This window comes from Entelurus aequoreus, linkage group LG12 (assembly GCF_033978785.1).
Source record: "Entelurus aequoreus isolate RoL-2023_Sb linkage group LG12, RoL_Eaeq_v1.1, whole genome shotgun sequence".
NCBI lineage: Eukaryota > Metazoa > Chordata > Actinopteri > Syngnathiformes > Syngnathidae > Entelurus > Entelurus aequoreus.
The window spans coordinates 10,878,074-10,900,658 of NC_084742.1; the positions used below are offsets into that span (position 1 = coordinate 10,878,074).

The 22,585-nt window shown below is 40.9% G+C and overlaps 1 protein-coding gene across 1 annotated transcript; it reads left to right on the top strand.

Annotated features, from left to right (window-relative positions):
* The first annotated feature begins 1,353 nt into the window (after positions 1–1,353).
* Positions 1,354–20,823, top strand: cat (catalase). Its single transcript, XM_062064685.1, has 13 exons — positions 1,354–1,504; positions 3,915–4,086; positions 8,914–9,024; positions 11,740–11,870; positions 11,969–12,073; positions 12,147–12,272; positions 12,345–12,536; positions 12,628–12,780; positions 13,034–13,172; positions 16,265–16,395; positions 19,064–19,171; positions 19,355–19,438; positions 19,653–20,823. Exons 1-13 carry the CDS (start codon positions 1,439–1,441, stop codon positions 19,695–19,697), a joined length of 1,563 nt encoding a protein of 520 aa, XP_061920669.1. The 5' UTR covers positions 1,354–1,438; the 3' UTR covers positions 19,698–20,823.
* The last annotated feature ends 1,762 nt before the right edge of the window (positions 20,824–22,585 follow it).

The window sequence follows — 22,585 nt, forward strand, 5'->3', positions numbered from 1 at the left end:
CACTTTTGTGCGAATGAGTGTGAATGAGTGGGGGGAGGGAGGTTTTTTGGGTTGGTGCACTAATTGTAAGTGTATCTTGTGTTTTTTATGTTGATTTAATTAAAAAAAAAAAAAAAAAAAAGTTTTAATTTTTTTTTTAATTTCTTGTGCGGCCCTGTACCAATTGATCCACGGACCGGTACCGGGCCACGTGGTTGGGGACCACTGCACTAGAGGGCAACCTCTACAAACACATTAAGAACATTCGTTCTCAGGACTGGACTGTGCACCTTACCTCCTTTTGCACTATTTTGGTGAAGTGAATTGGGAAGTGAATTATATTTATATAGCGCTTTTCTCTAGCGACTCAAAGCGCTTTTACATAGTGACCCCCATTTTGTAATTTACATTCAAACCAGTGTGGGTGGCACTGGGAGCATGTGGGTAAAGTGTCTTGCCCAAGGACACAACGGCAGTGACTAGGATGGCGGAAGCGGGGATCAAACCTGGAACCCTCAAGTCGCTGGCACGGCCACTCTACCAACCGAGCCGGTATAGCTTTTTCTTTATAGTTGATAGTATTTTTCTTTTATATTTTTTCTTTTTCTTTCCTTCCTATGTTTTGTTGTCGCACTGATACTGGAGTTGCTTTTAATCTCATTGTACCTGTGTATAGTGACAATAAAAGGCATTCTATTCTATTGTATTCTATTATATTATATTGACTAAATTATAAAAAGGAATAACAATAAGGAAAACAGATTGCTACCTAGCTGGTTTGTACGGAGCCCCTGAAGGGACATAGGGGAAACATTTTTTTTTAGAATTTTTTTTAATTTTTTAGACATGTATCTCGTGCGCACGAGAGTTTCCCGTGTCTAGAAAAAAAATAAATAAATAAATAAATTTTTTTGTATTTATTTTTTATAACTGAGAAAGTTTTTATAAAGTTATAAAAAAATAAATTAAAAAAATAAATTATATATATATTTTTTTAGACAATTTTTTTTATTTTTTAAATTATAAAAATTTTTATTTTTATTTTTTATAACTTTATAAAAAGTTTCTCGTGCTCATTAGATACATGTCTAAAAAAATTAAAAATTAAATTATACTAATTTCCCCCCATGTCCCTTTAGGGGCTCCGTAGCTATCTAATCGGTCAATTTTGTAAAAAAAAATTTAAAAAAATTAAAAAATAAAAATATTGTTTTCATCTTTTTATTTCAAAGTTTATAAATCAATGAATATAAATTGTTTGTTATGTAAAGACAAGACGCCATATTTGTTTTGGCTGCTCCTTCTCCTCCCAAAGCAGGTCAACAGCCTCACAGCAGCCAATCAGATGAGAGGAGGGGAGCAGGGGCGGGGCTAAGGAGCAAAGTCCGGAAGCAAAGAACAAAACAGGGCTGAGGAAGGGAAGAAGAAGTATTTGTTGCGTTTTAATAGAACAGGAGACATGGCTGACAACAGAGATAAAGCTACCGATCAAATGAAGATATGGATGCAGAAGAGAAGCTCTCAGGTTTGTAAGAAAACGACAAACTAAAAAATTAGGAAAGGGTTTTTTCGAGGTAAATAGGTGAAAGGTTGCTTGGGGTGAAGACCTAGCCGTTATCTGCTAATATCGATAGCTCTTAATTGAATATATTTGTCATTATTCCATTATGGTGTTTATCATTCACATTCCTTGTTGTTTACCGCTTGTGTTTAGTTTGTACGTTGTAGCAGACACATGTGATATTAATACAATAGACTTAGACAAACTTTATTGATCCACAAGGGAAATTGTTCCACACAGTAGTTCCGTTACAAAGGATGGAAAGTATAATGCACACAAGGGCACAAAAAGAGCGCTACAACAAAATGTATAAAGTAGATAAAAAATTTACCTTAGTAGCAATATAAAATATAACATATATATGTTTCATTAATATGATTTTTATTTGTAATTATTCAAGTGTATTAACTCATTATTTTTGACAGCCCTACTATTTTAAGTTCATGGCTATCTTTTTCTCCCCCAAAGCGTCATTAAAAACTACATACGCATGCGTCACGGGCAAATTACGCAAGCCAAAACAAAACATGCGGTTCTGTGAAATACACTGTTACTAACTCTAGTGCCTAAGGGGCCTCGATGAAATGCAAATCATATTTCGGAATAAAGCAGACAAAGGCATAATTCGGTTAAGACGGCGTGAAGAGGAAGAACGATCACCGAGAAAAGTGAACAAACAGACTTTACCTATAAAGTACATTGGACTAACATGAAAGCATGTATGCTTTTCTCAAGGAGCAACATGCCCTTGCAAAGTAAAACACAAAAAGAAGCGACGGAAGAATTGTATTTATTATTTTTTACATATTTGTTTTGCTTGTGTTAATGGCTATCTTTTTGTCTCCCAAAGTGTCTATGAAAGCTACATACATACATACACATGCGTCATGGCCAATTATGCAAGCCAACACATTGCTTGCAGTTCTGTGGAAAACACTGACAGTTGTTAACTCTTTGTGCCAGGTCACAAGGGGATTGATGTAATGCAAATTATATTTCCCTGACTTTCGTAATGCATTGACTTATTTGGTCTACACAAACTCTACTTCTCTCTTGAGTTGCCATTGTTCAGTTGTTCACTCACGATGGGAAGTTAGCAACTTAGATAAAGTTGTGATTGCTCACAGTTGACAGCATCTCACACACTCAACCCTGAGGAAGACCATCTGTAAAATCTAGGCGCAAGGGGCATTTGGTCGCCCAGCTTTGTTTTTTTTCTTTTGCCCCTCTCTGCACATTGTAGAAATACAATTGAACAACAAAAAAAACACAAAAAGCTGACAAATGGAGCAAAAGGCATAAAGTGAAAAACAGAAATGTTATTTACAGTAACTAGGGCTGCACAATTATGGCCAAAATAATAATCACAATTAGTTTTTTGTCAATATTGAAATCTCAATTATCAATAACGTTTATACTTGGGACGGCGTGGCGCAGTTGGGAGAGTGGCCGTGCCAGCAACCTGAGGGTTCCTGGTTCGATCCCCACCTTCTACCAACCTCGTCATGTCCGCTGTGTCCTTGAGCAAGACACTTCACCCTTGCTCCTGATGGGTCGTGGTTGGAGCCTTGCATGGCAGCTCCCGCCATCAGTGTGTGAATGGGTGAATGTGGAAATAGTGTCAAAGCGCTTTGAGTACCTTGAAGGTAGAAAAGCGCTATACAAGTGTAACCTGTACTTTGTAAAAAAAAAAATCCTACATATTCCTTTTTGTACCTTCATTTTAAGAGGTTAAGTGTTCGGGGATTTTAGAATTTTGTTTACATTGTCTGAGTGTTTTCCATGGTTATGTTGACATTTCTTATCTGCCTTGATAGCTGAGGGGATTATAATCATAGGAAAGTTACATTTAAAATCTGTTTTACATTTAATATATATTACTCTCCTCATCCTTATTTTCGATAGGTTATAAAAAATAATTATCACTAGATATAAAACACTTATATCATGATACAGTTTAAGGGCAAACGATGGCGGTTGAAGAAAGAAGGGATCTGTTGTGTCGCTGTACCTTGATTTGTTTGGATTTGCCATTATGTGCCAAAAGGGGGCGTGGCAATAAATGTTTGGGAACCACTGCCCTAGCAAGCTGGTACAATACTGTTATTCAAGGTTAAATAACAGTGACACAGCAAGCCAACTTAAAAAAAAGTAAGCCATTGATTATGAACGAACTTCAAACTTGACAGTTGCATAAGCAGAATAAACAGATTAAGATACCATATTCAAGCACCTCCACCCACTTAATGATTTGGATCAATTGATCTCAATTCTGTTTCTGTACTTTTCTAGAAATATATCCAACTGTCATTGTGGCACAAACGTCAATGTCCAACAATTCAAATGTGATATTGTCATGCGATCTCTTTCTTAGAGGCCAGATCAGCTGACCACAGGAGCAGGCCATCCTATTGGAGACAAGCTAAACCTGCTGACGGCCGGAGCAAGGGGCCCCCTGTTGGTCCAGGATGTGGTCTTCACCGACGAGATGGCCCACTTTGACCGTGAACGCATCCCGGAGCGAGTGGTGCACGCCAAAGGGGCAGGTTAGATTGTAGGCGCGACCCACCGAGGCCTCAATTTTTAGCATCACTGCTCTGATTGCAATTGGCTACTCCGGTTGGTTTGAAGCATGGTTGTCCAAAGTGCAACCCATTTGCGGGGCGTGTTCTTTTTTCATTGGCCCGCAACACATTCTACAAACAAAACAAACACGCCGCAGATTAGAATGTTAAAGAGAAAAAAAATAAAAAAATGGAACTGGCCCAAATCTACGCAAAAAAAGTGACCTGCCAACCAAATAGGATCATAACTTGTGCGTATTATTGGTTGTTGATATAGGTGCATCCTGTAATGATCAAAATGCAGAGACGTGAGGCAAGGTAGCAAAAAGCGCAGTACTTTAATGATAATCCAAACATAAGGTGACGGGGCAAAAGTGCACACCATAAAAAAGAAGATGTGGCTGAAGAGCACATCATAAAAATATTGCCCAAAATAAAAGGAGATGGGGCAAAAGTGCACATTATAAAATCTAATCCACATTGAGGCTTACAGTGATCGGTAGTAATGGGACCAAATGTGCCGAGGCGTGTGTGGAGTAATGGAGGGGGCGTTTTTGGGAAGTTTGTATCGAGGCTTTCTTCATTTAGAGGAGGAGCCGGAAATGATGTGTGAAGCCTCGTTGCCAAGTTGTACCACATGACTGTTTCGGGACGCGGTTCAGACTTGCCGGGAGATTCGACAACTTATGAACCGCCAAAGCTCCATTGAAAATGTGAGCTTTTGAGACCTGTGGTCAGTTCGGAATATGGATAGAGGATAAAATAAAATAAAAATTTAACTGCCGCTTGAATCAAAGATAGACGACAAACTTGATATCCATTAAATCAGTGGTCCCCAACCTTTTTGTAGCTGCGGACCGGTCAACGGGGGGGAATATTTATTTTATTTATTTTTCATTTTTTTCATAAAGAAATACAATCATGTGTGCTTACAGACTGTATCCCTGCAGACTGTATTGATCTATATTGATATATAATGTATATATTGTTTTTTTTATGTTGATTTAATAAATAAAAAATACAAATTTATTACAATTTTTTATTTTTTTTTATTTCTTGTGCGGCCCGGTACCAATCGGTACCGGTCCGCGGCCCGGTGGCTGGGGACCACTGCATTAAATTACCACCTTGTACCGGTGCCATCATTAACTTTGGTAGCACAATGGATCACACATTTGCCTTTTAGTCTACACAACGTGTGTTCGAGTCTTGGCAACGTCAGTTATCAAATGTGTTTATCACTGGAAACATTACATTTTTTAAAGTAAAGCATTCTGTATTTATTTTTTTCAACCAGCTACTAGAAAATCAATAATTAAAGTCAAAGTACAACTGATAGTCACACACACACACACACTAGGTGTGGTGAAATTACCCTCTGCATTTGACCCATCCCCATGTTCTACGCCCTGGGAGGTGAGGAGAGCAGTGAGCAGCACCGGTGGCCGCGCTCTGGAATCATTTTGGTGATATAACCCCCAATTCCAACCCTTGATGCTGAGTGCTACGCAGGGAGGGAATGGGTCCCATTTTTATAGTCTTTGGTATGACTCGGCCGGGGTTTGAACTCACGACCTACCGATTTCAGGGCGGACACTCTAACCACAAAGCCACTGAGCTGGATAATGGAGAGGTTTTGTCCAAAAAAAAAATAATCGCCTAAAACCAAAAAATAACACTTAACTAAATCTCTGTTCTGTACATCATTGTCCAAGTTACATTATATTGTCATCTTCCATTTCCTCAAGGTGACAGAAAGACAGAATACAACCAGCCCTGTTATATGATTCTACCATGTTGGCAAAAAAAACCCCACAATATATGTACATGTATAACACATAAAACATAGTTTATTATACTTTGTTGATTTACATAGGAAAAACATTTTGACAAACCTTTATTGTGATTCATTGTAATTTCCAAGAGCCATAGTAGACGCAACATCAATGCATCGCACATTATATGGTTAATATGCAGCTGTTTGTAATTATACATTTGAACAGCAGGTGGTGTCTTGTGCCAAAGCATGCATTGAAGCTTCTAGAAATTCTTGAACCAATGGGTGAGGGCGGACCTACGTCACTTCCGCCTGCCAATCCCCTAGCAACCGGGAATTCGTTGAAAACAAACCAGCTCACAGCGTACACAGCATTGACAGAAAAAGCATTTAACGAGCGTTGTGGCTTGGAAGTCGCGTTAAATCTTTCATTTACGCATTTTTACTTATTCGCATATCGTGTGAAAAAACGAAAATGTATTATTTGCGTCAGACTCGTCTCAGTGAACTTTAAAGCTTCTCAGGCTTAGCTTAGCTTGCTAGTTAGCTTAGCCTGCGCGCTACTAAGAAAGAGACGCGGGAGTTATCAACAACAAGATCAAGTGTTAGTGCATAAAATATTGAGAGATTTGAGGGCTACATTTATTGAATGGCAACATGAAAATTATAGGGTTTATTGGTTTTTAAAAACCCAACTGTTAAGCGCAACTTTAAACGAAATTCGGTTTTCGAAAATAGCTAGCTAGGCTATAGACTATATAGTATATTACTTACTTAACTTAATCCTCTTCTTCCCGGATGGGAAATAAGGCTTCGACGACTCGACGCCATTCATCTCGCTGCTGTGCTCGTCTCTGTGCCTCGCCCCATGTAAGCTTCATCTCTTTCAGCTCCCCTTCAACTGTTCTTCGCCAGGTGTTCTTTGGCCGCACTGGCTTACGTTTTCCCGGTGGTGTCCATCTTAACGCTGCCTTCGGTATCCTCTCGTTGTCCGGTTTTCGAAAATAGCTAGCTAGGCTATAGACTATATAGTATATACCGCATGTTATTTTTGTACAACAACAACTTCAGCTGTCGAACGTTATAAGGTACAAATTCAACAAGTACAACATTAGCACGGACGTGTAGCCAAGTTGTGGTTAAGAAGGTGGATTTTTGTTCCTTATATTTACCAGAAACGAAGTGATCCGAACACACGACCCGGGACTTTGGGGGACTCCAGTGAGAACCGTCCTCGTTTTCCCAGTGTAAAGCTGCGAGCCATTTGTCTCGTCTTTGTGGGCTTTTATCACGCTTTGGCAGAACAAAATACAACCTTTATTTTCCCTGTTTCCAGTTGTGGTTAGCACAACCAAAAACAACACAGTTTTTCGGCATTTTGGAGGCAGAATGACGGGTTTAACCAGCGTAGGTCGACAGGTTAAAGAGTAATGGCAACGGTTTGTTTTCAACGCCAGTCTGGTTGCTATGGCTCGAAGAACCCGTATGTAGCTCAGTTGCCCGGATGTCGGCCCTCACCCATTGGCTCAAGTGGTTCGGTGCCTCATGAGGCTTCATCTGATCGGCAAGGGAGCGGCCAGGACACACTGAGAATGTTCAGTTCAAGGAAGAAAAACTCTCAACGTCTGGAGAGAACAAAAAATTGAGGTTAGAGAGAGAAAAAAAACAAAAAAACTGACCTGCGACAGAAGCATGGAAGCTAGGTATGAGTTGTGGACGGCACAGGAAGCAATACACCAGCCAAGGCTAGCTGACAGTGCCCTGATTATATTTCCCAGTGACAAATTAGGACTAGGTGTGTCCAATTAGGGCATCCCCCGCCACAGAAGGAAGCACTGAGGAGGAGACACAAAAGACAACAGCAGGGACAAAATCATAGGGAAGGAAGGCAGGCAAGCAACGGAGACACAATGTGTACAACTTTCTTGCAAGATATGAAAGTTTTTTAATTTATTGAATATTACACTAATTACACAAATGTAGGCATGTTAATATGTGACTTAGTATACTGCCTGTACAGATCCATCATTCACAATCCTTACGTGAGAAAAGCCCACACGACCCTTTTTCTGTTTATTCTATATGTTAAGTCTGGCTGCTAAAAATGCAGGTCATGGGGAAACGATCGATTCTGCCTGTAAAGCCCGCCTTTCCTCTACTAAAAAACATAATTTTTTCACTCTGCTTGATCTAAAAATAAAACTGTTACTGACTACCACAGTTGATATGCTTGATTTATTTTAGTGTTTCTTAAAGCAAGAACGTTGCCGTTTGAAATGATTATAGTATTGTGTCATGTCTGTTATATGATTTTTTTTTCTACCTAATAGAACAAGTAAATGAACAATCTCTAAGACTGGATAGAACAACTAAATGAACAATCTCTAAGACTGGTGATTCCCTCGTTTTTTCCAGGGTTACAGGTAAGAGGCCTGATTTATAGCCTATAATTATTTATTTCCAAACTTAAAGGCAATACGGCAGAACCAGTGTAAGGCTCTTCTTTATTTTGTGGCGGGAGGCAACCAATGTTAGTAGCTCAAAATAACGAGTAGCTGACTACTCGCCAGTAGTCGTCGGAGAAGTGTAAGCAAGGCGCTGCTTCACTACGCCAGATAAATAGTTTGGCAGCATTAACTCTTACAATAACAATGTCCCTACAGCTTTGTAAAGCAGGTCATGGAATGTAAATGGAGCGCTTTATAGGCAATATATTGTAAGTCGATCCACATTTGGTGCATTGTTAGCTGCTTTTAAAAAATATTTAGAATGCACAAAAAAGAAATACATATGTCTCACATTAGGATTGTGAATGATGACCGAAATTTTCAAAAATGCAGTTCTCCTTAATAAAGAATAAGGCTGAAAGAAGGCATTTAAACCCAGAAACATATTTTTCTATTTCCAGTCTATATAGGGAAGTTGTGTGCAAATTTAAGAAAGTACTGCTGCAAATATTAACACATTATTTAGGTTTGGAAAGAAAAAGCAATTACTTGATAAAAAATAATGTTCTTTTATGTTGTTGACAGGAGCCTTTGGGTACTTTGAGGTAACGCACAACATCACTGGCTACTGCAAGGCCAAGGTGTTCGAGCACGTCGGCAAAGTGACGCCCATTGCAGTCCGCTTCTCCACTGTGGGTAAGAGTGCGCTCGTATTTAATGATTTATTTAGGTTCATTTTGAGTGTGTTGAGTTAGTATTGTTGCTTGAATTGGAGCCGGGCGGTGCAGTGAACCACTGCTTGTGGTGTGAGCACATTACACCAATTCTTAAATCCTTACATTGGCTCCCTGTACATCAGAGAATTGATTTCAAAGTCCTCCCGCTCACATATAAATCACTACATGGTCTAGGGCCGAAGTATATTACTGATATGCTCCCACTATATAAGCCCTCTAGATCACTAAGATCTTCTGAGACCAATCTTGTTAGCGGTTCCAAGAGTAAACTCAAATCAAGGGAGAGCATCATTCAGTCACTAGGCAACAAATAGCTGGAATAAACTTCCTGAAGATGTCAGACTTTCCCCAACTCTGACTGCTTTTAAAACTAGACTGAAGACTTTTATGTTCACCTTAGCTTTCAGCTAAATCTTTTAATCTTTTAACTTTTAACGTCCGCACTGTTTTTATTTTTATTGTCTGCAATTTAATTTTGCTTTTATTTTCTTTCATTTCACTTTGTTGTCTGTGAAGCACTTTGAGTCTGCCTTGTGTATGAAAAGCGCTATACAAATAAAGTTGCCTTGCCTTGCCTTGCTTCCAGCAGATAGTGCTGTTGTGCACATAAGAAGCCATATGTGCATTTCTGCCATTACTGCAGAAGAGTGCGCAGTACCAGTTGTTATTTTAAAATTCTACCAGTTAAACCAGACCAAAGGCCTCATGTATCAAACATGCGTACGCACAAAAAACTGTATTACGCTGTTTTTCACGGCTAAGTTGAGATGTATCAAGACTGATGTTGACATGGACGAGCGCTACCGCACAGCAACTTCATAGCTGACGTTGGCACATTTCTACAGGCTGTGGATAATTTAGCGACGCACATAAGTGATGCTGGGTAACAGTTCATACAAAAAAGTGCCAACTTTTACTCCCTCAGACTAGCTGTGTTTCCATTCTGGTTTTTTTGCAAAATCGATATTTCAAAAAATTTCAACAAAGTACGTATGCGACTTGTAGGTGTTTCAATTAAAGGGTGTTTTGCGTCATTCATCATGTCGTAATTGTCATTCAATCTCATCCCGCAAGACTCCACCTTGAAGAAGCTGTTGCAGCCCCTGCTGTTGTGGTGATGTCAATAGAAGACAAATGCAGTGGGTGATCGCTCAAAGGCAACGTCTTTACGGCCCCATTGACGTTGTTCGGGCATGTGTGTCTCTCCGAGCCTGCGGGTTGGCCTCTATTCCCGGAAAAGAACCTGCGTGATGACCCGGTGTGGCGGTGCCGCCTCGCTACCCGTGGCTGACTGATCGGAAGCGTGACCAAGACAACCCGTCTGCATTGGCACCTCGCCGGTTTGGTGTCTAAGTGACCTCTAAATGTGAAAAAAGTGTTTCCATCATGCTTTTGCGAAACACTTCAATATCGAAACTTCTCAAAAACCACCTGATGAGAGTGCAAACATGTTTCAGCGATATTTGAGAGGTTTTTCGAAATATGGGTGTTTCCATTACCAGTTTCTCATTGCGATATTTAGGTTTTGCGCATTTGTAGAGGTAATGGAAACGCATTGACTGATTGATGTCTTGAATCTGTATAAACTGTAGCAACTAGGGTTGTACAGTATACCGGTACTAATAAAGTACTGTGGTACTAATGAATTAAAAACAGTACTATACTGTCTCTGAAAAATACCGGTACCCTTTTTTTTTTACGGGCATGACGGAGCGCCGTCGTCACATTGTGACATTGCTGGTTTTATGAGCAGAGGATCATGTTCGGCAACGCACACGCACAAAGTACTTACAAGCAGACACAAAGTGTAGACAGGGATGCATTTTGGTTTAAAAACTAGCGATAAAGGTGAAAATGTTTCCTCTCCTCACAATAACATTTCACTTACATTTACACTACCGTTCAAAAGTTTGGGGTCACATTGAAATGTCCTTATTTTTGAAGGAAAAGCACTGTACTTTTCAATGAAGATAACTTTAAACTAGTCTTAACTTTAAAGAAATACACTCTCTACATTGCTAATGTGGTAAATGACTATTCTAGCTGCAAATGTCTGGTTTTTGGTGCAATATCTACATAGGTGTATAGAGGCCCATTTCCAGAAACTATCACTCCAGTGTTCTAATGGTAAAATGTGTTTGCTCATTGGCTCAGAAGGCTAATTGATGATTAGAAAACCCTTGTGCAATCATGTTCACACATCTGAAAAACAGTTTAGCTCGTTACAGAAGCTACAAAACTGACCTTCCTTTGAGCAGATGGAGTTTCTGGAGCATCACATTTGTGGGGTCAATTAAACGCTCAAAATGGCCAGAAAAAGAGAACTTTCATCTGAAACTCGACAGTCTATTCTTGTTCTTAGAAATGAAGGCTATTCCACAAAATTGTTTGGGTGACCCCAAACTTTTGAACGGTAGTGTATGTCAATTTCCTTGATATTGTTTTGCGTTTATCAGCGGATTCCCTTGTATTGGCCAATTATGTGACTCCGTCCACGGTTATGGGAATGCAGAAATCATGCCTTACTTTTTTGTTGAGTTTGGTAATGATTGATTAGGCATACTAGCTCTGTATACAACTATGTTTTGACCCCATATATACATTTGTTAGCATATATCCCACAATAGATTAAATCTACTCCTATTGAACAATATGCCTATTAACTTTATTTCAGCGGGAGAGTCCGGATCAGCGGACACAGTGCGGGATCCCCGAGGCTTTGCAGTCAAGTTTTACACCGACGAGGGCAACTGGGACCTGACAGGCAACAACACACCCGTTTTTTTCATCAAGGACGCCATGTTGGTGAGTTGAGGCAACAGCAGCAGACATGAAGATGGACTCTTCCACATGTACGCTTGCTAGTCATCTTTGTGTCTTTTAAATCCCTTATTCCCCCGCAGTTCCCATCCTTCATCCACACGCAGAAGCGCAATCCTCAGACCCACATGAAGGACCCGGACATGGTGTGGGACTTCTGGAGTCTGAGACCCGAGAGTCTCCATCAGGTAGCTGCAGCGTGAAGCTACGGTGGGAATTGTTGAGGTCGAATGTGACTGGTGTATTTGCGTCTCTGTGCAGGTCTCTTTCCTCTTCAGCGACCGAGGTTTGCCGGATGGCTTCCGCCACATGAATGGCTACGGCTCGCACACCTTCAAGCTGGTCAACGCCGACGGAGAGTTGGTGTACTGCAAGTTCCACTACAAGGTCTTAGGGACCCTCAGCTGACAGTAGAAATGCTCCTCAACAAGGATGCTGATTGTGATCCCTTTTTGTCAGACTGACCAGGGAATAAAGAATATGTCTGTGGAGGAGGCAGACCGCCTAGTTTCCACCAACCCAGACTACGCCATAGGAGACCTCTTCAACGCCATCGCTAATGGCAACTTCCCGTCCTGGACCTTCTACATTCAGGTCATGACGTTTAAGCAGGCGGAGGAGTTCCAGTTCAACCCGTTTGACCTCACTAAGGTACATCAGTGCATTGTATGCGTGACTTAAAGTGTAGCTGACAACTTTTTCTTTGTGAACTTGGGCCTCATCTCACTTTCATATTTTTCAGGTTTGGTCACATAAAGAATACCCGTTGATCCCTGTGGGCAAACTGGTCCTGAACAGGAACCCAGTCAACTACTTTGCAGAGGTGGAGCAGCTGGCCTTTGACCCTAGCAACATGCCGCCGGGCATCGAGGCCAGCCCTGACAAGATGCTGCAGGTAGAGGCAATACTTGAATTAGAGCAGAAGTTTGCATTTATTTTCTGTCAGGCGCCCCATAGGGGCAGACATTTTTCCACAAGGCAGCCTGTCAATTAGTTTTTGCACCACTGCCCCCTAGCTGGAGGCTTGGGTATACTCGGATAACTGCTCCTCCCACCCCCCTAACACCTCACTGCTATTGGTCCTGCCCAATATTTAATACTGAATTAGAGGCTTCATATGGTCTTACCGGTGCCTCTCCGCCCCGCAGGCTCGCCTCTTCTCCTACCCAGACACACACAGGCACCGACTGGGGGCCAACTACCTGCAGATCCCCGTCAACTGCCCCTACAGGGCCCGGGTGGCTAACTACCAGCGGGACGGACCGATGTGCATGTTCGACAACCAAGGTAGGCCCCATGGCAAACACTAATTTATTTCAATAACATTTTGACTTCTCTAAAAAAAGACATGTCAGTTTTATCTCTGAAGGTGGGAGCAAACTTCTTCATGCAACATCACAATGTGTTGTTACTGCTTTCGGGCTCCTCATTAGGTTATTACAAAGTTTTTTTTCCGTGGCAAAGACTTGAGAGGCACCAGTTGTTATTTTGTTATTGTTTGCTTGATAGTTTATTTTAACATTTTTGTTCATATTTTCTTTTACGGAAGAAATAGAAATGTTGTAGGATAAGATATACAAATGTTTGCAAATGTATTGCAAGAACGCTTGTAATGTGCACATTTACTAGTAGGGCCGCACACTGAAAAAACAGAGTATGAAGGCCAATTTGATATTGTTCCTGTTGTGAAAAAAAAGGCTAGAACTAAAAAGTTAAATCAACAAAAAGTTTTCTTTCTTTGTTATTATGATCAACATTTAAATTGTTGTCCTTTCCTGACACTTTTTTTCTCTCCTTTTCCCATTTGTGTTGTGTTTTAAAGGCCTACTGAAACCCACTACTACCGACCACGCGGTCAGATAGTTTATATATCAATGATGAAATCTTAACATTGCAACACATGCCAATACGGCCGGGTTAACTTATAAAGTGCAATTTTAAATTTCCCGCTAAACTTCCGGTTGAAAACGTCTATTAATGACGTATGCGCGTGACGTCAATCGTTGAAACGGAAGTATTGGTACCCCATTGAATCCAATACAAAAAAGCTCTGTTTTCATCTCAAAATTCCACAGTATTCTGGACATCTGTGTTGGTGAATCTTTTGCAATTTGTTTAATGAACAATGAAGATTGCAAAGAAGAAAGTTGTAGGTGGGATCTGTGTATTAGCGGCTGGCTGTAGCAACACAACCAGGAGGACTTTGACTTGGATAGCAGACGCGCTAGCCGACGCTAGCCGCCGACCGCACGGATGATCGGGTGAAGTCCTTTGTCGTTCCGTCGATCGCTGGAACGCAGGTGAGCACGGGTGTTGATGAGCAGATGAGGGCTGGCTGGCGTAGGTGGAGCGCTAATGTTTTTATCATAGCTGTGTGAGGTCCTGTTGCTAAGTTAGCTTCAATGGCGTCGTTAGCAACAGCATTGTTAAGCTTCGCCAAGCTGCGAATTATTAACCGTGTATTTAAATGTCCATGGTTTAATAGAATTGTTGATCTTCTGTCTATCCTTCCAGTCAGGGATTTATATATTTTGTTTCTATCTGCATTTGAGCCCGATGTTATCACGTTAGCTCAGTAGCTAAAGAGCTTTGCCGATGTATTTTCGTGGAGATAAAAGTCACTGTGAATGTCCATTTCGCGTTCTCGACTCTCATTTTCAAGAGGATATAGTATCCGAGGTGGTTTAGAATACAAATCCGTGATCCACAATAGAAAAAAGAGGAAATTGTGGAATCCAATGAACCCTTGTACCTAAGTTACGGTCAGAGCGAAAAAAGATACGTCCTGCACTGCACTGTAGTCCTTCACTCTCACTTTCCTCATCCACGAATCTTTCATCCTCGCTCAAATTAAAGGGGTAATCGTCGCTTTCTCGGTCCGAATCTCTCTCGCTGCATTGTAAACAATGGGAAAATGTGAGGAGTCCTTCCTCCGGTGACGTCACGCTACTTCCGGTATAGGCAAGGCTTTTTTTTAATCAGCGACCAAAAGTTGCGACCTTTATCGTCGTCGTTCTCTACTAAATCCTTTCAGCAAAAATATGGCAATATCGCGAAATGATCAAGTATGACACAGAATGGATCTGCTATCCCCGTTTAAATAAAAAAAATTCATTTCAGTAGGCCTTTAATTGTAATGATATTTTCAGTGTCCCATTCCACTGTTATGCCGATGATGTTCAGATCTATTTACCTCTTAAGGCCACAGGACAGGTCGCACTTCAACCATTGCTTGACTGTCTGACTGACATTAAAGCATGGATGAGTGCTAACTTCCTCAACCTTAATGAGAGCAAGACCGAGATAATCATCTTCGGCGATACATCTCCAGTCTCGTCTGTCAGTGCTCTAGGTCCTCTGGGTGTAAACATCCGGTCCTCCGTGAGAAATCTCGGTGTGATCTTTGATAGTGCCTTCAAATTCACCAAACAGGTCAGCTCAGTGGTTAGTACCAGCTTTTACCATCTCAGAACCCTAGCAAAGACCAAGGCCTATCTCTCCCAGAGCGACCTGGAGACTGCTATCCACGCCTTCATCACACACCGGCTAGACAACAATAACTCACTGTACGCTGGCATTGATCAGGCATCACTCCGCCGTTTGCAGCTTGTGCAAAACGCGGCTGCCCGTCTCCTCACCAGTACCAAAAAACGCGAGCACATCACCCCAGTGCTGGCCTCACTCCACTGGCTCCCTGTCCGTCACCGCATTGATTTTAAATTACTTTTAATTGTTTTTAAACCCCTAAATGGTCTGGCCCCACAATACTTGACCGAGCTGCTGCATCACCTTACCTCGTCTAGAGCCTTGAGGTCAGCTGACCAAATGCTTTTGGCGGTCCCCAGATCCAGGCTAAAGACCAGAGGGGACAGAGCCTTTTCTGTTGCCGCCCCTAAGCTCTGGAACAGCCTTCCCCTCCACATTAGGTCAGCCCGGAGCCTGGGGGTCTTCAAAACCCTCCTTAAGACCTACCTCTTCTCGCTGGCCTTTGACCCGAGCTGAGTCCGCCCACTAGGCCACCATTTCTAGTCCCCCCCTCCCACCCCTTCGCTTTAGTTGTATTTTTCAATTTGTCGCACTTTTATTTATTTATTTTTTTTATTCCGCAAATTTTTTAAACTTTTTATTCGACCCCTTTTACCGTATTGCATTTGCACTATCTTGTTTAGCACACTCATTGTTTATGTTCTTTGTTTTTTTGTTTTTGCTTAGTTTTTTTTTGTTGTTTTTTTTGTTTGCTCCATGCTTTTTTAACCTGTAAAGCACTTTGGTTTAATCTAAAAAGTTGTTGAAAATGTGCTATATAAATAAAGTTGACTTGACTTGACAAAGTGCACCTTGAACACTCCTGTGACGTATGTAATGCATCCATCCTCCAGGTGGCGCTCCAAACTACTACCCCAACAGCTTCAGTGCGCCAGACACCCAGCTTCAGTTTGTGGAGTCTAAGTTCCAGGTGTCTCCGAATGTAGCGCGTTATAACAGCGATGACGAGGACAACGTGACCCAGGTAACCAATAAATGAAACGTGACCAATAAACATCCCATAATGCCACCTTGCCAATGTTTATGCTGCTCCCTTCACCTCCCAGGGGATGATCAAGGATGATGGGTCAAATGCAGAGAATAATTTCGCCACACCTAGTGTGTGTGTTACAATCATTGGTACTTGAACTTTAACTTATCAGGTATGGCTTTTAAATGTAAAATGTGTACTTTGAACTACACTAAAAAAAGACAATCGTTTGGGTGCAGTACTCGAGTCTAAGAATTAGACTAACCATATGTTAGCTAGAGTTGGGTTGTCAAAAATTGTATACAAGTAAGAGTATCGTTACTTTAGTGTAATATGACTTTTGTGGTAGTAAAAAGTAGTCATGCAAATAATTACTTGAGTCTGAGTAAGTATTGCACTCCAACTATGGTTTGTGCGTGTGCGTGTGTGTACATGCTTGTGACTCCACTGCACCATACACCACAGAAGATGCACAATACACAGTCAATTATGAGTTAAAAACAAGGCTAATGTTAGCATATGGGCAGCTAAAACATTCTTTTTCTTAGTTTGTAAATAAACACTGCCATCACCTCGTCTGACGTAAGTAAGTAAGTACATTTTTATTTATAAAGCGCTTTTCACAGATAAAATCACAAAGCGTTGTACAAAACATAGGTGAAGTAAAACAACAATTCAATTAAAACAACAGGGGCAACATCATAAAAAGAATACAAAGTGGATTAAAATTGATAGTTAAAAGGTGCATTGACTAAAAGCTTTACTAAAAAGAGAAGTTTTCAAATGTTTTTTAAAAGTTTCAACACAGTCAAGATCACGGAGGGTCTGGTGCAAGTTGTTCCAGAGTCTGGGAGCTAGAGCCTGGAATGCCAGGTCTCCACGGGTTTTAAAACAAGTTTTTGGGATCTTTAGAAGACCCTGGCCTGAAGACCGGAGGCTGCGCCCTGAAGAGTAGGGGTATAACAAGTCAGTGATGTACTGAGGGGCCCCACCATGCAATTCACGGAATGTCAGGACTAAAATTTTAAACTCAACGTGGAATTTAAATGGAAGCCAATGAAGACTGGATAAAATGGGGGTAATATGGGCTGTTCTGGGTGCACCGGTCAAAAGTCTGGCAGCCGCACTTTGTACAGTCTGAAGTCTCTTTAGCGTTGACTTGTTGAAAAGAGTGCAGAGAGAATTGCAATAATCAATACAAGATTAAATGAACGCGAGAATGATCATTTCGAGATCCAATTTTGACAGCACATTTCTCACTTTAGAAATATTTCTGAGGTGATAAAAACTGTTTTTTGTCAGTTGACGGCAGTGACCCTCCAAAGACATTGACTGATCAAACTCAGCCCCAAGGTTTCTGAGGCTGCTTTTAACAGATGCACCCAGAGCACCAAGGGAGTTCTTGATCAGGGGGATCTTTTCATCGGGAGCAATTATCAGAGTTTCCGTTTTGTTAGAATTTATCTGGAGGAAATTTGAGGATGCCACTTGTCATGCCACTTTTTACAGTGTGTAGTTGTTTTACAATGTCAGGTTGTTTGGGGAAATGGAGTCAAAAGCCACTAGTGCTTACACTGGATTGGTTAAACAGAGTCATGTGACTGTGCCCGCTGGGAAAATGTCTTTCTAACAGGCCAAATGAATGTCTTTGCAAAGCAGTAAAAGATTAAAAATAAATATAACAATTATATTAATTAATGTAGCGATTAATTTAAGAGAGTTAAAGCAGCACTAAGTAACTTTTCAACCTTCATAAAATATTTTCATTACTTTTGGAATGATACATCGACTTACAACTAGTTCAATGACACCTCTGTCATGGCCGGAGGGGATCTGTATCGCTTTCTTTTACTCGCACTTAGCAACTTTGAGGAGGGTGGCAAGAACCCTGCCACACAAAACTTGTGTGGTATACGTCTTGCTTTGCGGCATACGTCACGCCCCCTTTCCCCATTAGTTAAAAAAACGGAAGTCGATGTGAACGCCTATGTGCCGCCAGAAAAGAAAAAGATGAAGAAGAACGCCTACGTGCAATTACTGCCAAAGCCCCAAAACATCCAAAGAAACGAAAAGTTTTGTCTGAAGACAAAATAAAAGCGGAGTCTACCCTTATAAAACGACAATGAGGGATCAACATTGCCACTGGCTTTCACTCGCTGGCGTGAACTTAAAGATGAGGAGGGATTTTCAATTAATGTTCCTTTGGCTGTGTTCCTGCTGCACTTGTAAGTGATTTCTGATGCTCAACTCAAAATGGTAATGCTAATGATAGCCATCGGAAATTGGCGTGGTAACAATAAATAGCCACCAGCTTAATAATCCGCAGTTCCACATTACTTCCTTTGAAAAAACACCGCCGCCGGTCTAAGTAAGTACTGTCTTACTTAGGAATAGTCAAATATGTAAAAGTACAACATTACTACCCACTGAAACTCCCATGTTTTGCCTTCTTTCCCAACGCCCTCCCATTTCAATAATTTCCTCTGTTTTAACTTGAATAATGTAACACATACTGGAGCTGATTACGTTAGGCCTTCAAAATAAAAGCACACTTGTAAAATAACCCGGTTGCACATCAACCCCCTGCCATATCTTTTTCAGTCTGGGAAAGGTGAGGGTGTATTTATTTAACTGCAAAAAAAATGTTTATGTTGTGTTGCAGGTTCGCACCTTCTTCACTCAGGTGTTGAACGAAGAGGAACGCCAAAGACTCTGTCAGAACATGGCAGGGGCCCTGAAGGGGGCACAGCTCTTCATCCAGAAGCGAATGGTAAGCCCCGCACACGCCCCCACCTCTGCCAACTCCCAGGCATTGAGTTTCTTTTCTGTTGAATTCAGAGTAACGTTTTTTTTTTTGTTCCGTGCGTGCACTTCATGGTAAACCGTCATTATTTTCCACTGTGGTCAGGAAGCCAGATAACTAGTTTCACTTTGGTTTCCTGTTTGCTCGCAGGTGGAGACCCTGAAAGCCGTCCATGAAGATTATGCCAACAGAGTTCAGAGCCTTCTCAACAAATACAATACAGAGGCCCAGAAGGTAAATAAAATGAAATGAGGAAAGTCTGCTACACCGTCATACATTTACACGCCAAAATGTCAGCATGTTGTCAAATGATAAACATTACTTCATAGAAGCTTATATGTTATCTATGTTATCTTAGCAACACGATAGACTACAACTAAGTACATAGGATGCTAAACACTACCACACTACATTTGCTAACACCGTGTCTTGCTTTTTTGTCCCTCAGAACAACATTCACGTTTACAGCCGTCCAACGTTGTCCAACATGTAAACGCCAGGGAGCTCATTTCCAGAACGCAGGATGCACTTAAGTAATCTTTAACAAAATAAGTCACAGATTACGCTAAAACCATTTTGTGGCTAAGAACAAAACGCTAACCGGGGCTTCCAATGTGTCATATGTAAGATTAATGTTTCATCATACAGACATGAAAGTAACCAACAGTTTTTCTGCTTTAAAAAATGTGTGCCTTCCGTGATAGATGATGATCAATTGTGGTATTACATGCAGTATTGCAAGAGATACAGAAGATGCAGGAGATATAGATACAGAAAGCAAGGTCACAGAATTATGACAGATAATGTAATATTTTCGGCATTACAGATTTTTTTTCAACAGATATTTGTAGCAATTTTACAAAACAATTTACAAATGATTTTAAATACAATTTCACAAAATGTTGTTTTAAGAGTGTAAAAGACTTAGTTTTATTAAATCTCAATATGCCCTCACAAAGACACACACTGCAGTTAAAAAGGTGTAAATTGCGTCAATATTTCAACTTGACCCGAAAGTCATACCAATAAATGAGGAGTAAAGTTGTATTTGTACTGAAATGAATCAGTAATATTGTTAGTTGGACATTATCATGTCAGAATGTAATATTGTGTCTTTTGTAATGTATAATGTTTTTACTCCAAATATGACCCCAGTCTTGTAAAAGACATTTAACTTCACTGTTTTGTTAGAATCGAATCTTGATCGTAGTAGTTGATGGTTTTATGATTTATGACTAATAGCTAATCTAGACCACACTAGTAAAGCTGTTTAGCATTGTAACCAGCCTGCCATGAATCATATTGAAAGTACAGGACGGTACCTTCAAGCCTTGTGAGTGTTCATTACAAATGGATGAAAATGAAATCTTTTATCGCTGAGTTTAACATTTGTATAAGTTTGTTCATGATCACTGACTTATTCACAAATTCATGCTGTCAGAGGATTGCAGCGCCTTACTATATTACAATTTCGTAACACTTATATAATTTACCATAATAAGCAGGTTGCTTCAAAAAGGCGCAAACAAGCTAAAAATACTGATGGACGTCCACTTCTTTGTAAAGTTGATTGGAATACAGCTTGGCTTTATTAATAAAATGAATATGCGCAGCTTTCATTTGTTTGTGTTTTTGTTCGTTAAATGTGTTTTTGAGGGAGAATAGAAAAAAACATCACTTGAGGTCAAACATAAGTGTGTTTTGATTTTTCTTTGGCTTATTTGTACTACCGCCACAGACCAAGTACCAGTCATGGCAAAGCGGACCAGTCTGATAATAACCATAGAGCCGGTAATGGAACATGATGGCAACCTTGGATTTAGTTGGATACAGCAATAGAAGTAGTAAGTAAAGTACCCGACTATAATATGACCCCTTTTTTCTTTTTTTTAATATAATGTTTTCAATATCATTAAAATAACAACTGTTAAGGAAAAAAAGGATGTCATGCTTTTTAGGGGCTGGACAGTTGCTTGAGGAATTTGCATTCATCAGCATTTTCTTAGAGCAAAACCCAGTTTTATTACCTGTTAGCAGGTGGTTTTGTGTATTTGGGATTCCCTTAAGATATCAGATCAGATAGATAGGTCTTTATTGTTGACGCATGGGGGGGGGGGGGGGTCGCAGCTCGCTGCGCGGTTGTTCTTCCAGTGCAAAGACGGCTCCGGACGACAGCGTGAAGGTAGGCTTGGATTCATTTAACATAAATCACTCACTACCACAAACACAAACAATACAAAAAAAAAGGCAAGCGTGCCTAAAACACAAGTGAAGCTGCTAATTAGCAGAAGCTACGGCATGGACTAGGAAACTTACTTGGTCCGAAAGAGACATGAACCGGTGTGACATAAAGACAATGCAGGCAGAACGAGTGATGAACAAAGGTAGGCTTAAATAACAGTGACATGATTGGTGACAGGTGTGTGTGAGTCCAAACGTGGAACAGGTGAAACTAATGGGTAACCATGGAAACAAAACAAAACCAGGAAGTGAAACCAGGAACTAAGGAAGTCCAAAACTAACAGCATAACTAAACAAAACATGATCCGGACCACGGATCATGACAATTGTCATTGCACAAGTACAACGAAACTTTGTTTTCAGCACAAACCCATTCAAGATTAGACAAACAAACAGTGTACAGGGTTACAGAACAAGAACGCTGATGGGTCGCCACAAGGCGCCCCGTAAAAGATGGGAAAAAGGTAAAACGCTGGGAAAAAGATGAGTAAAAAAATACAATCTAGACTGGGCTCCTAAGGGGGCCTAGTCAGGAGTGGGAAAAAACCTCCATGCAATGCACACATAAACACGTTACATTTAATCATGACAAACTCGCAACAGAGGGGCGGGGAGTTGGGGCCCTGGAAGACGACCGCTGCTATGAATTGCTGCCATCCGACCATCACCCCGAGGGGAAAACAAGCAGTGGTGAAGGCGTGGGGTGGGGGAGGGTGCGTGTGTGCCCAATTGTCTTGGGTGTGATGTTGTAATGTTTTTTTAGACTGAGGCCGATCCGCAAAAGTTCGACTCCAGGTGTCGTTGAGGAGGGAGGGAGGTCAAAAGCATCCATCATTGAGGTGTCCTCGGGGGAGTTTTTCAGAACAGCCTGGTCCCGTTTCCACAGCGTCAAGGCCATTCGAGGGAGTCAAATCGTAGATTAGGATGTTTTTTTTCTGCGAGCAGATAAAACAATGACTTGTCTGTTCTATTCGTCCATGCTGGGTGCTCTCAAATTCAATTCAATTTTCCTTTTCAGCAAGCTTCTCCATGATGTGATCCATCTTGCGATTCAGTTCAGAAATCGCCGCAGTCTGTGTTCCCACAGCCCTGCCCAAACCATCCATTGCGACGAACAGCCTTAGGTCCCGACAATTTGAA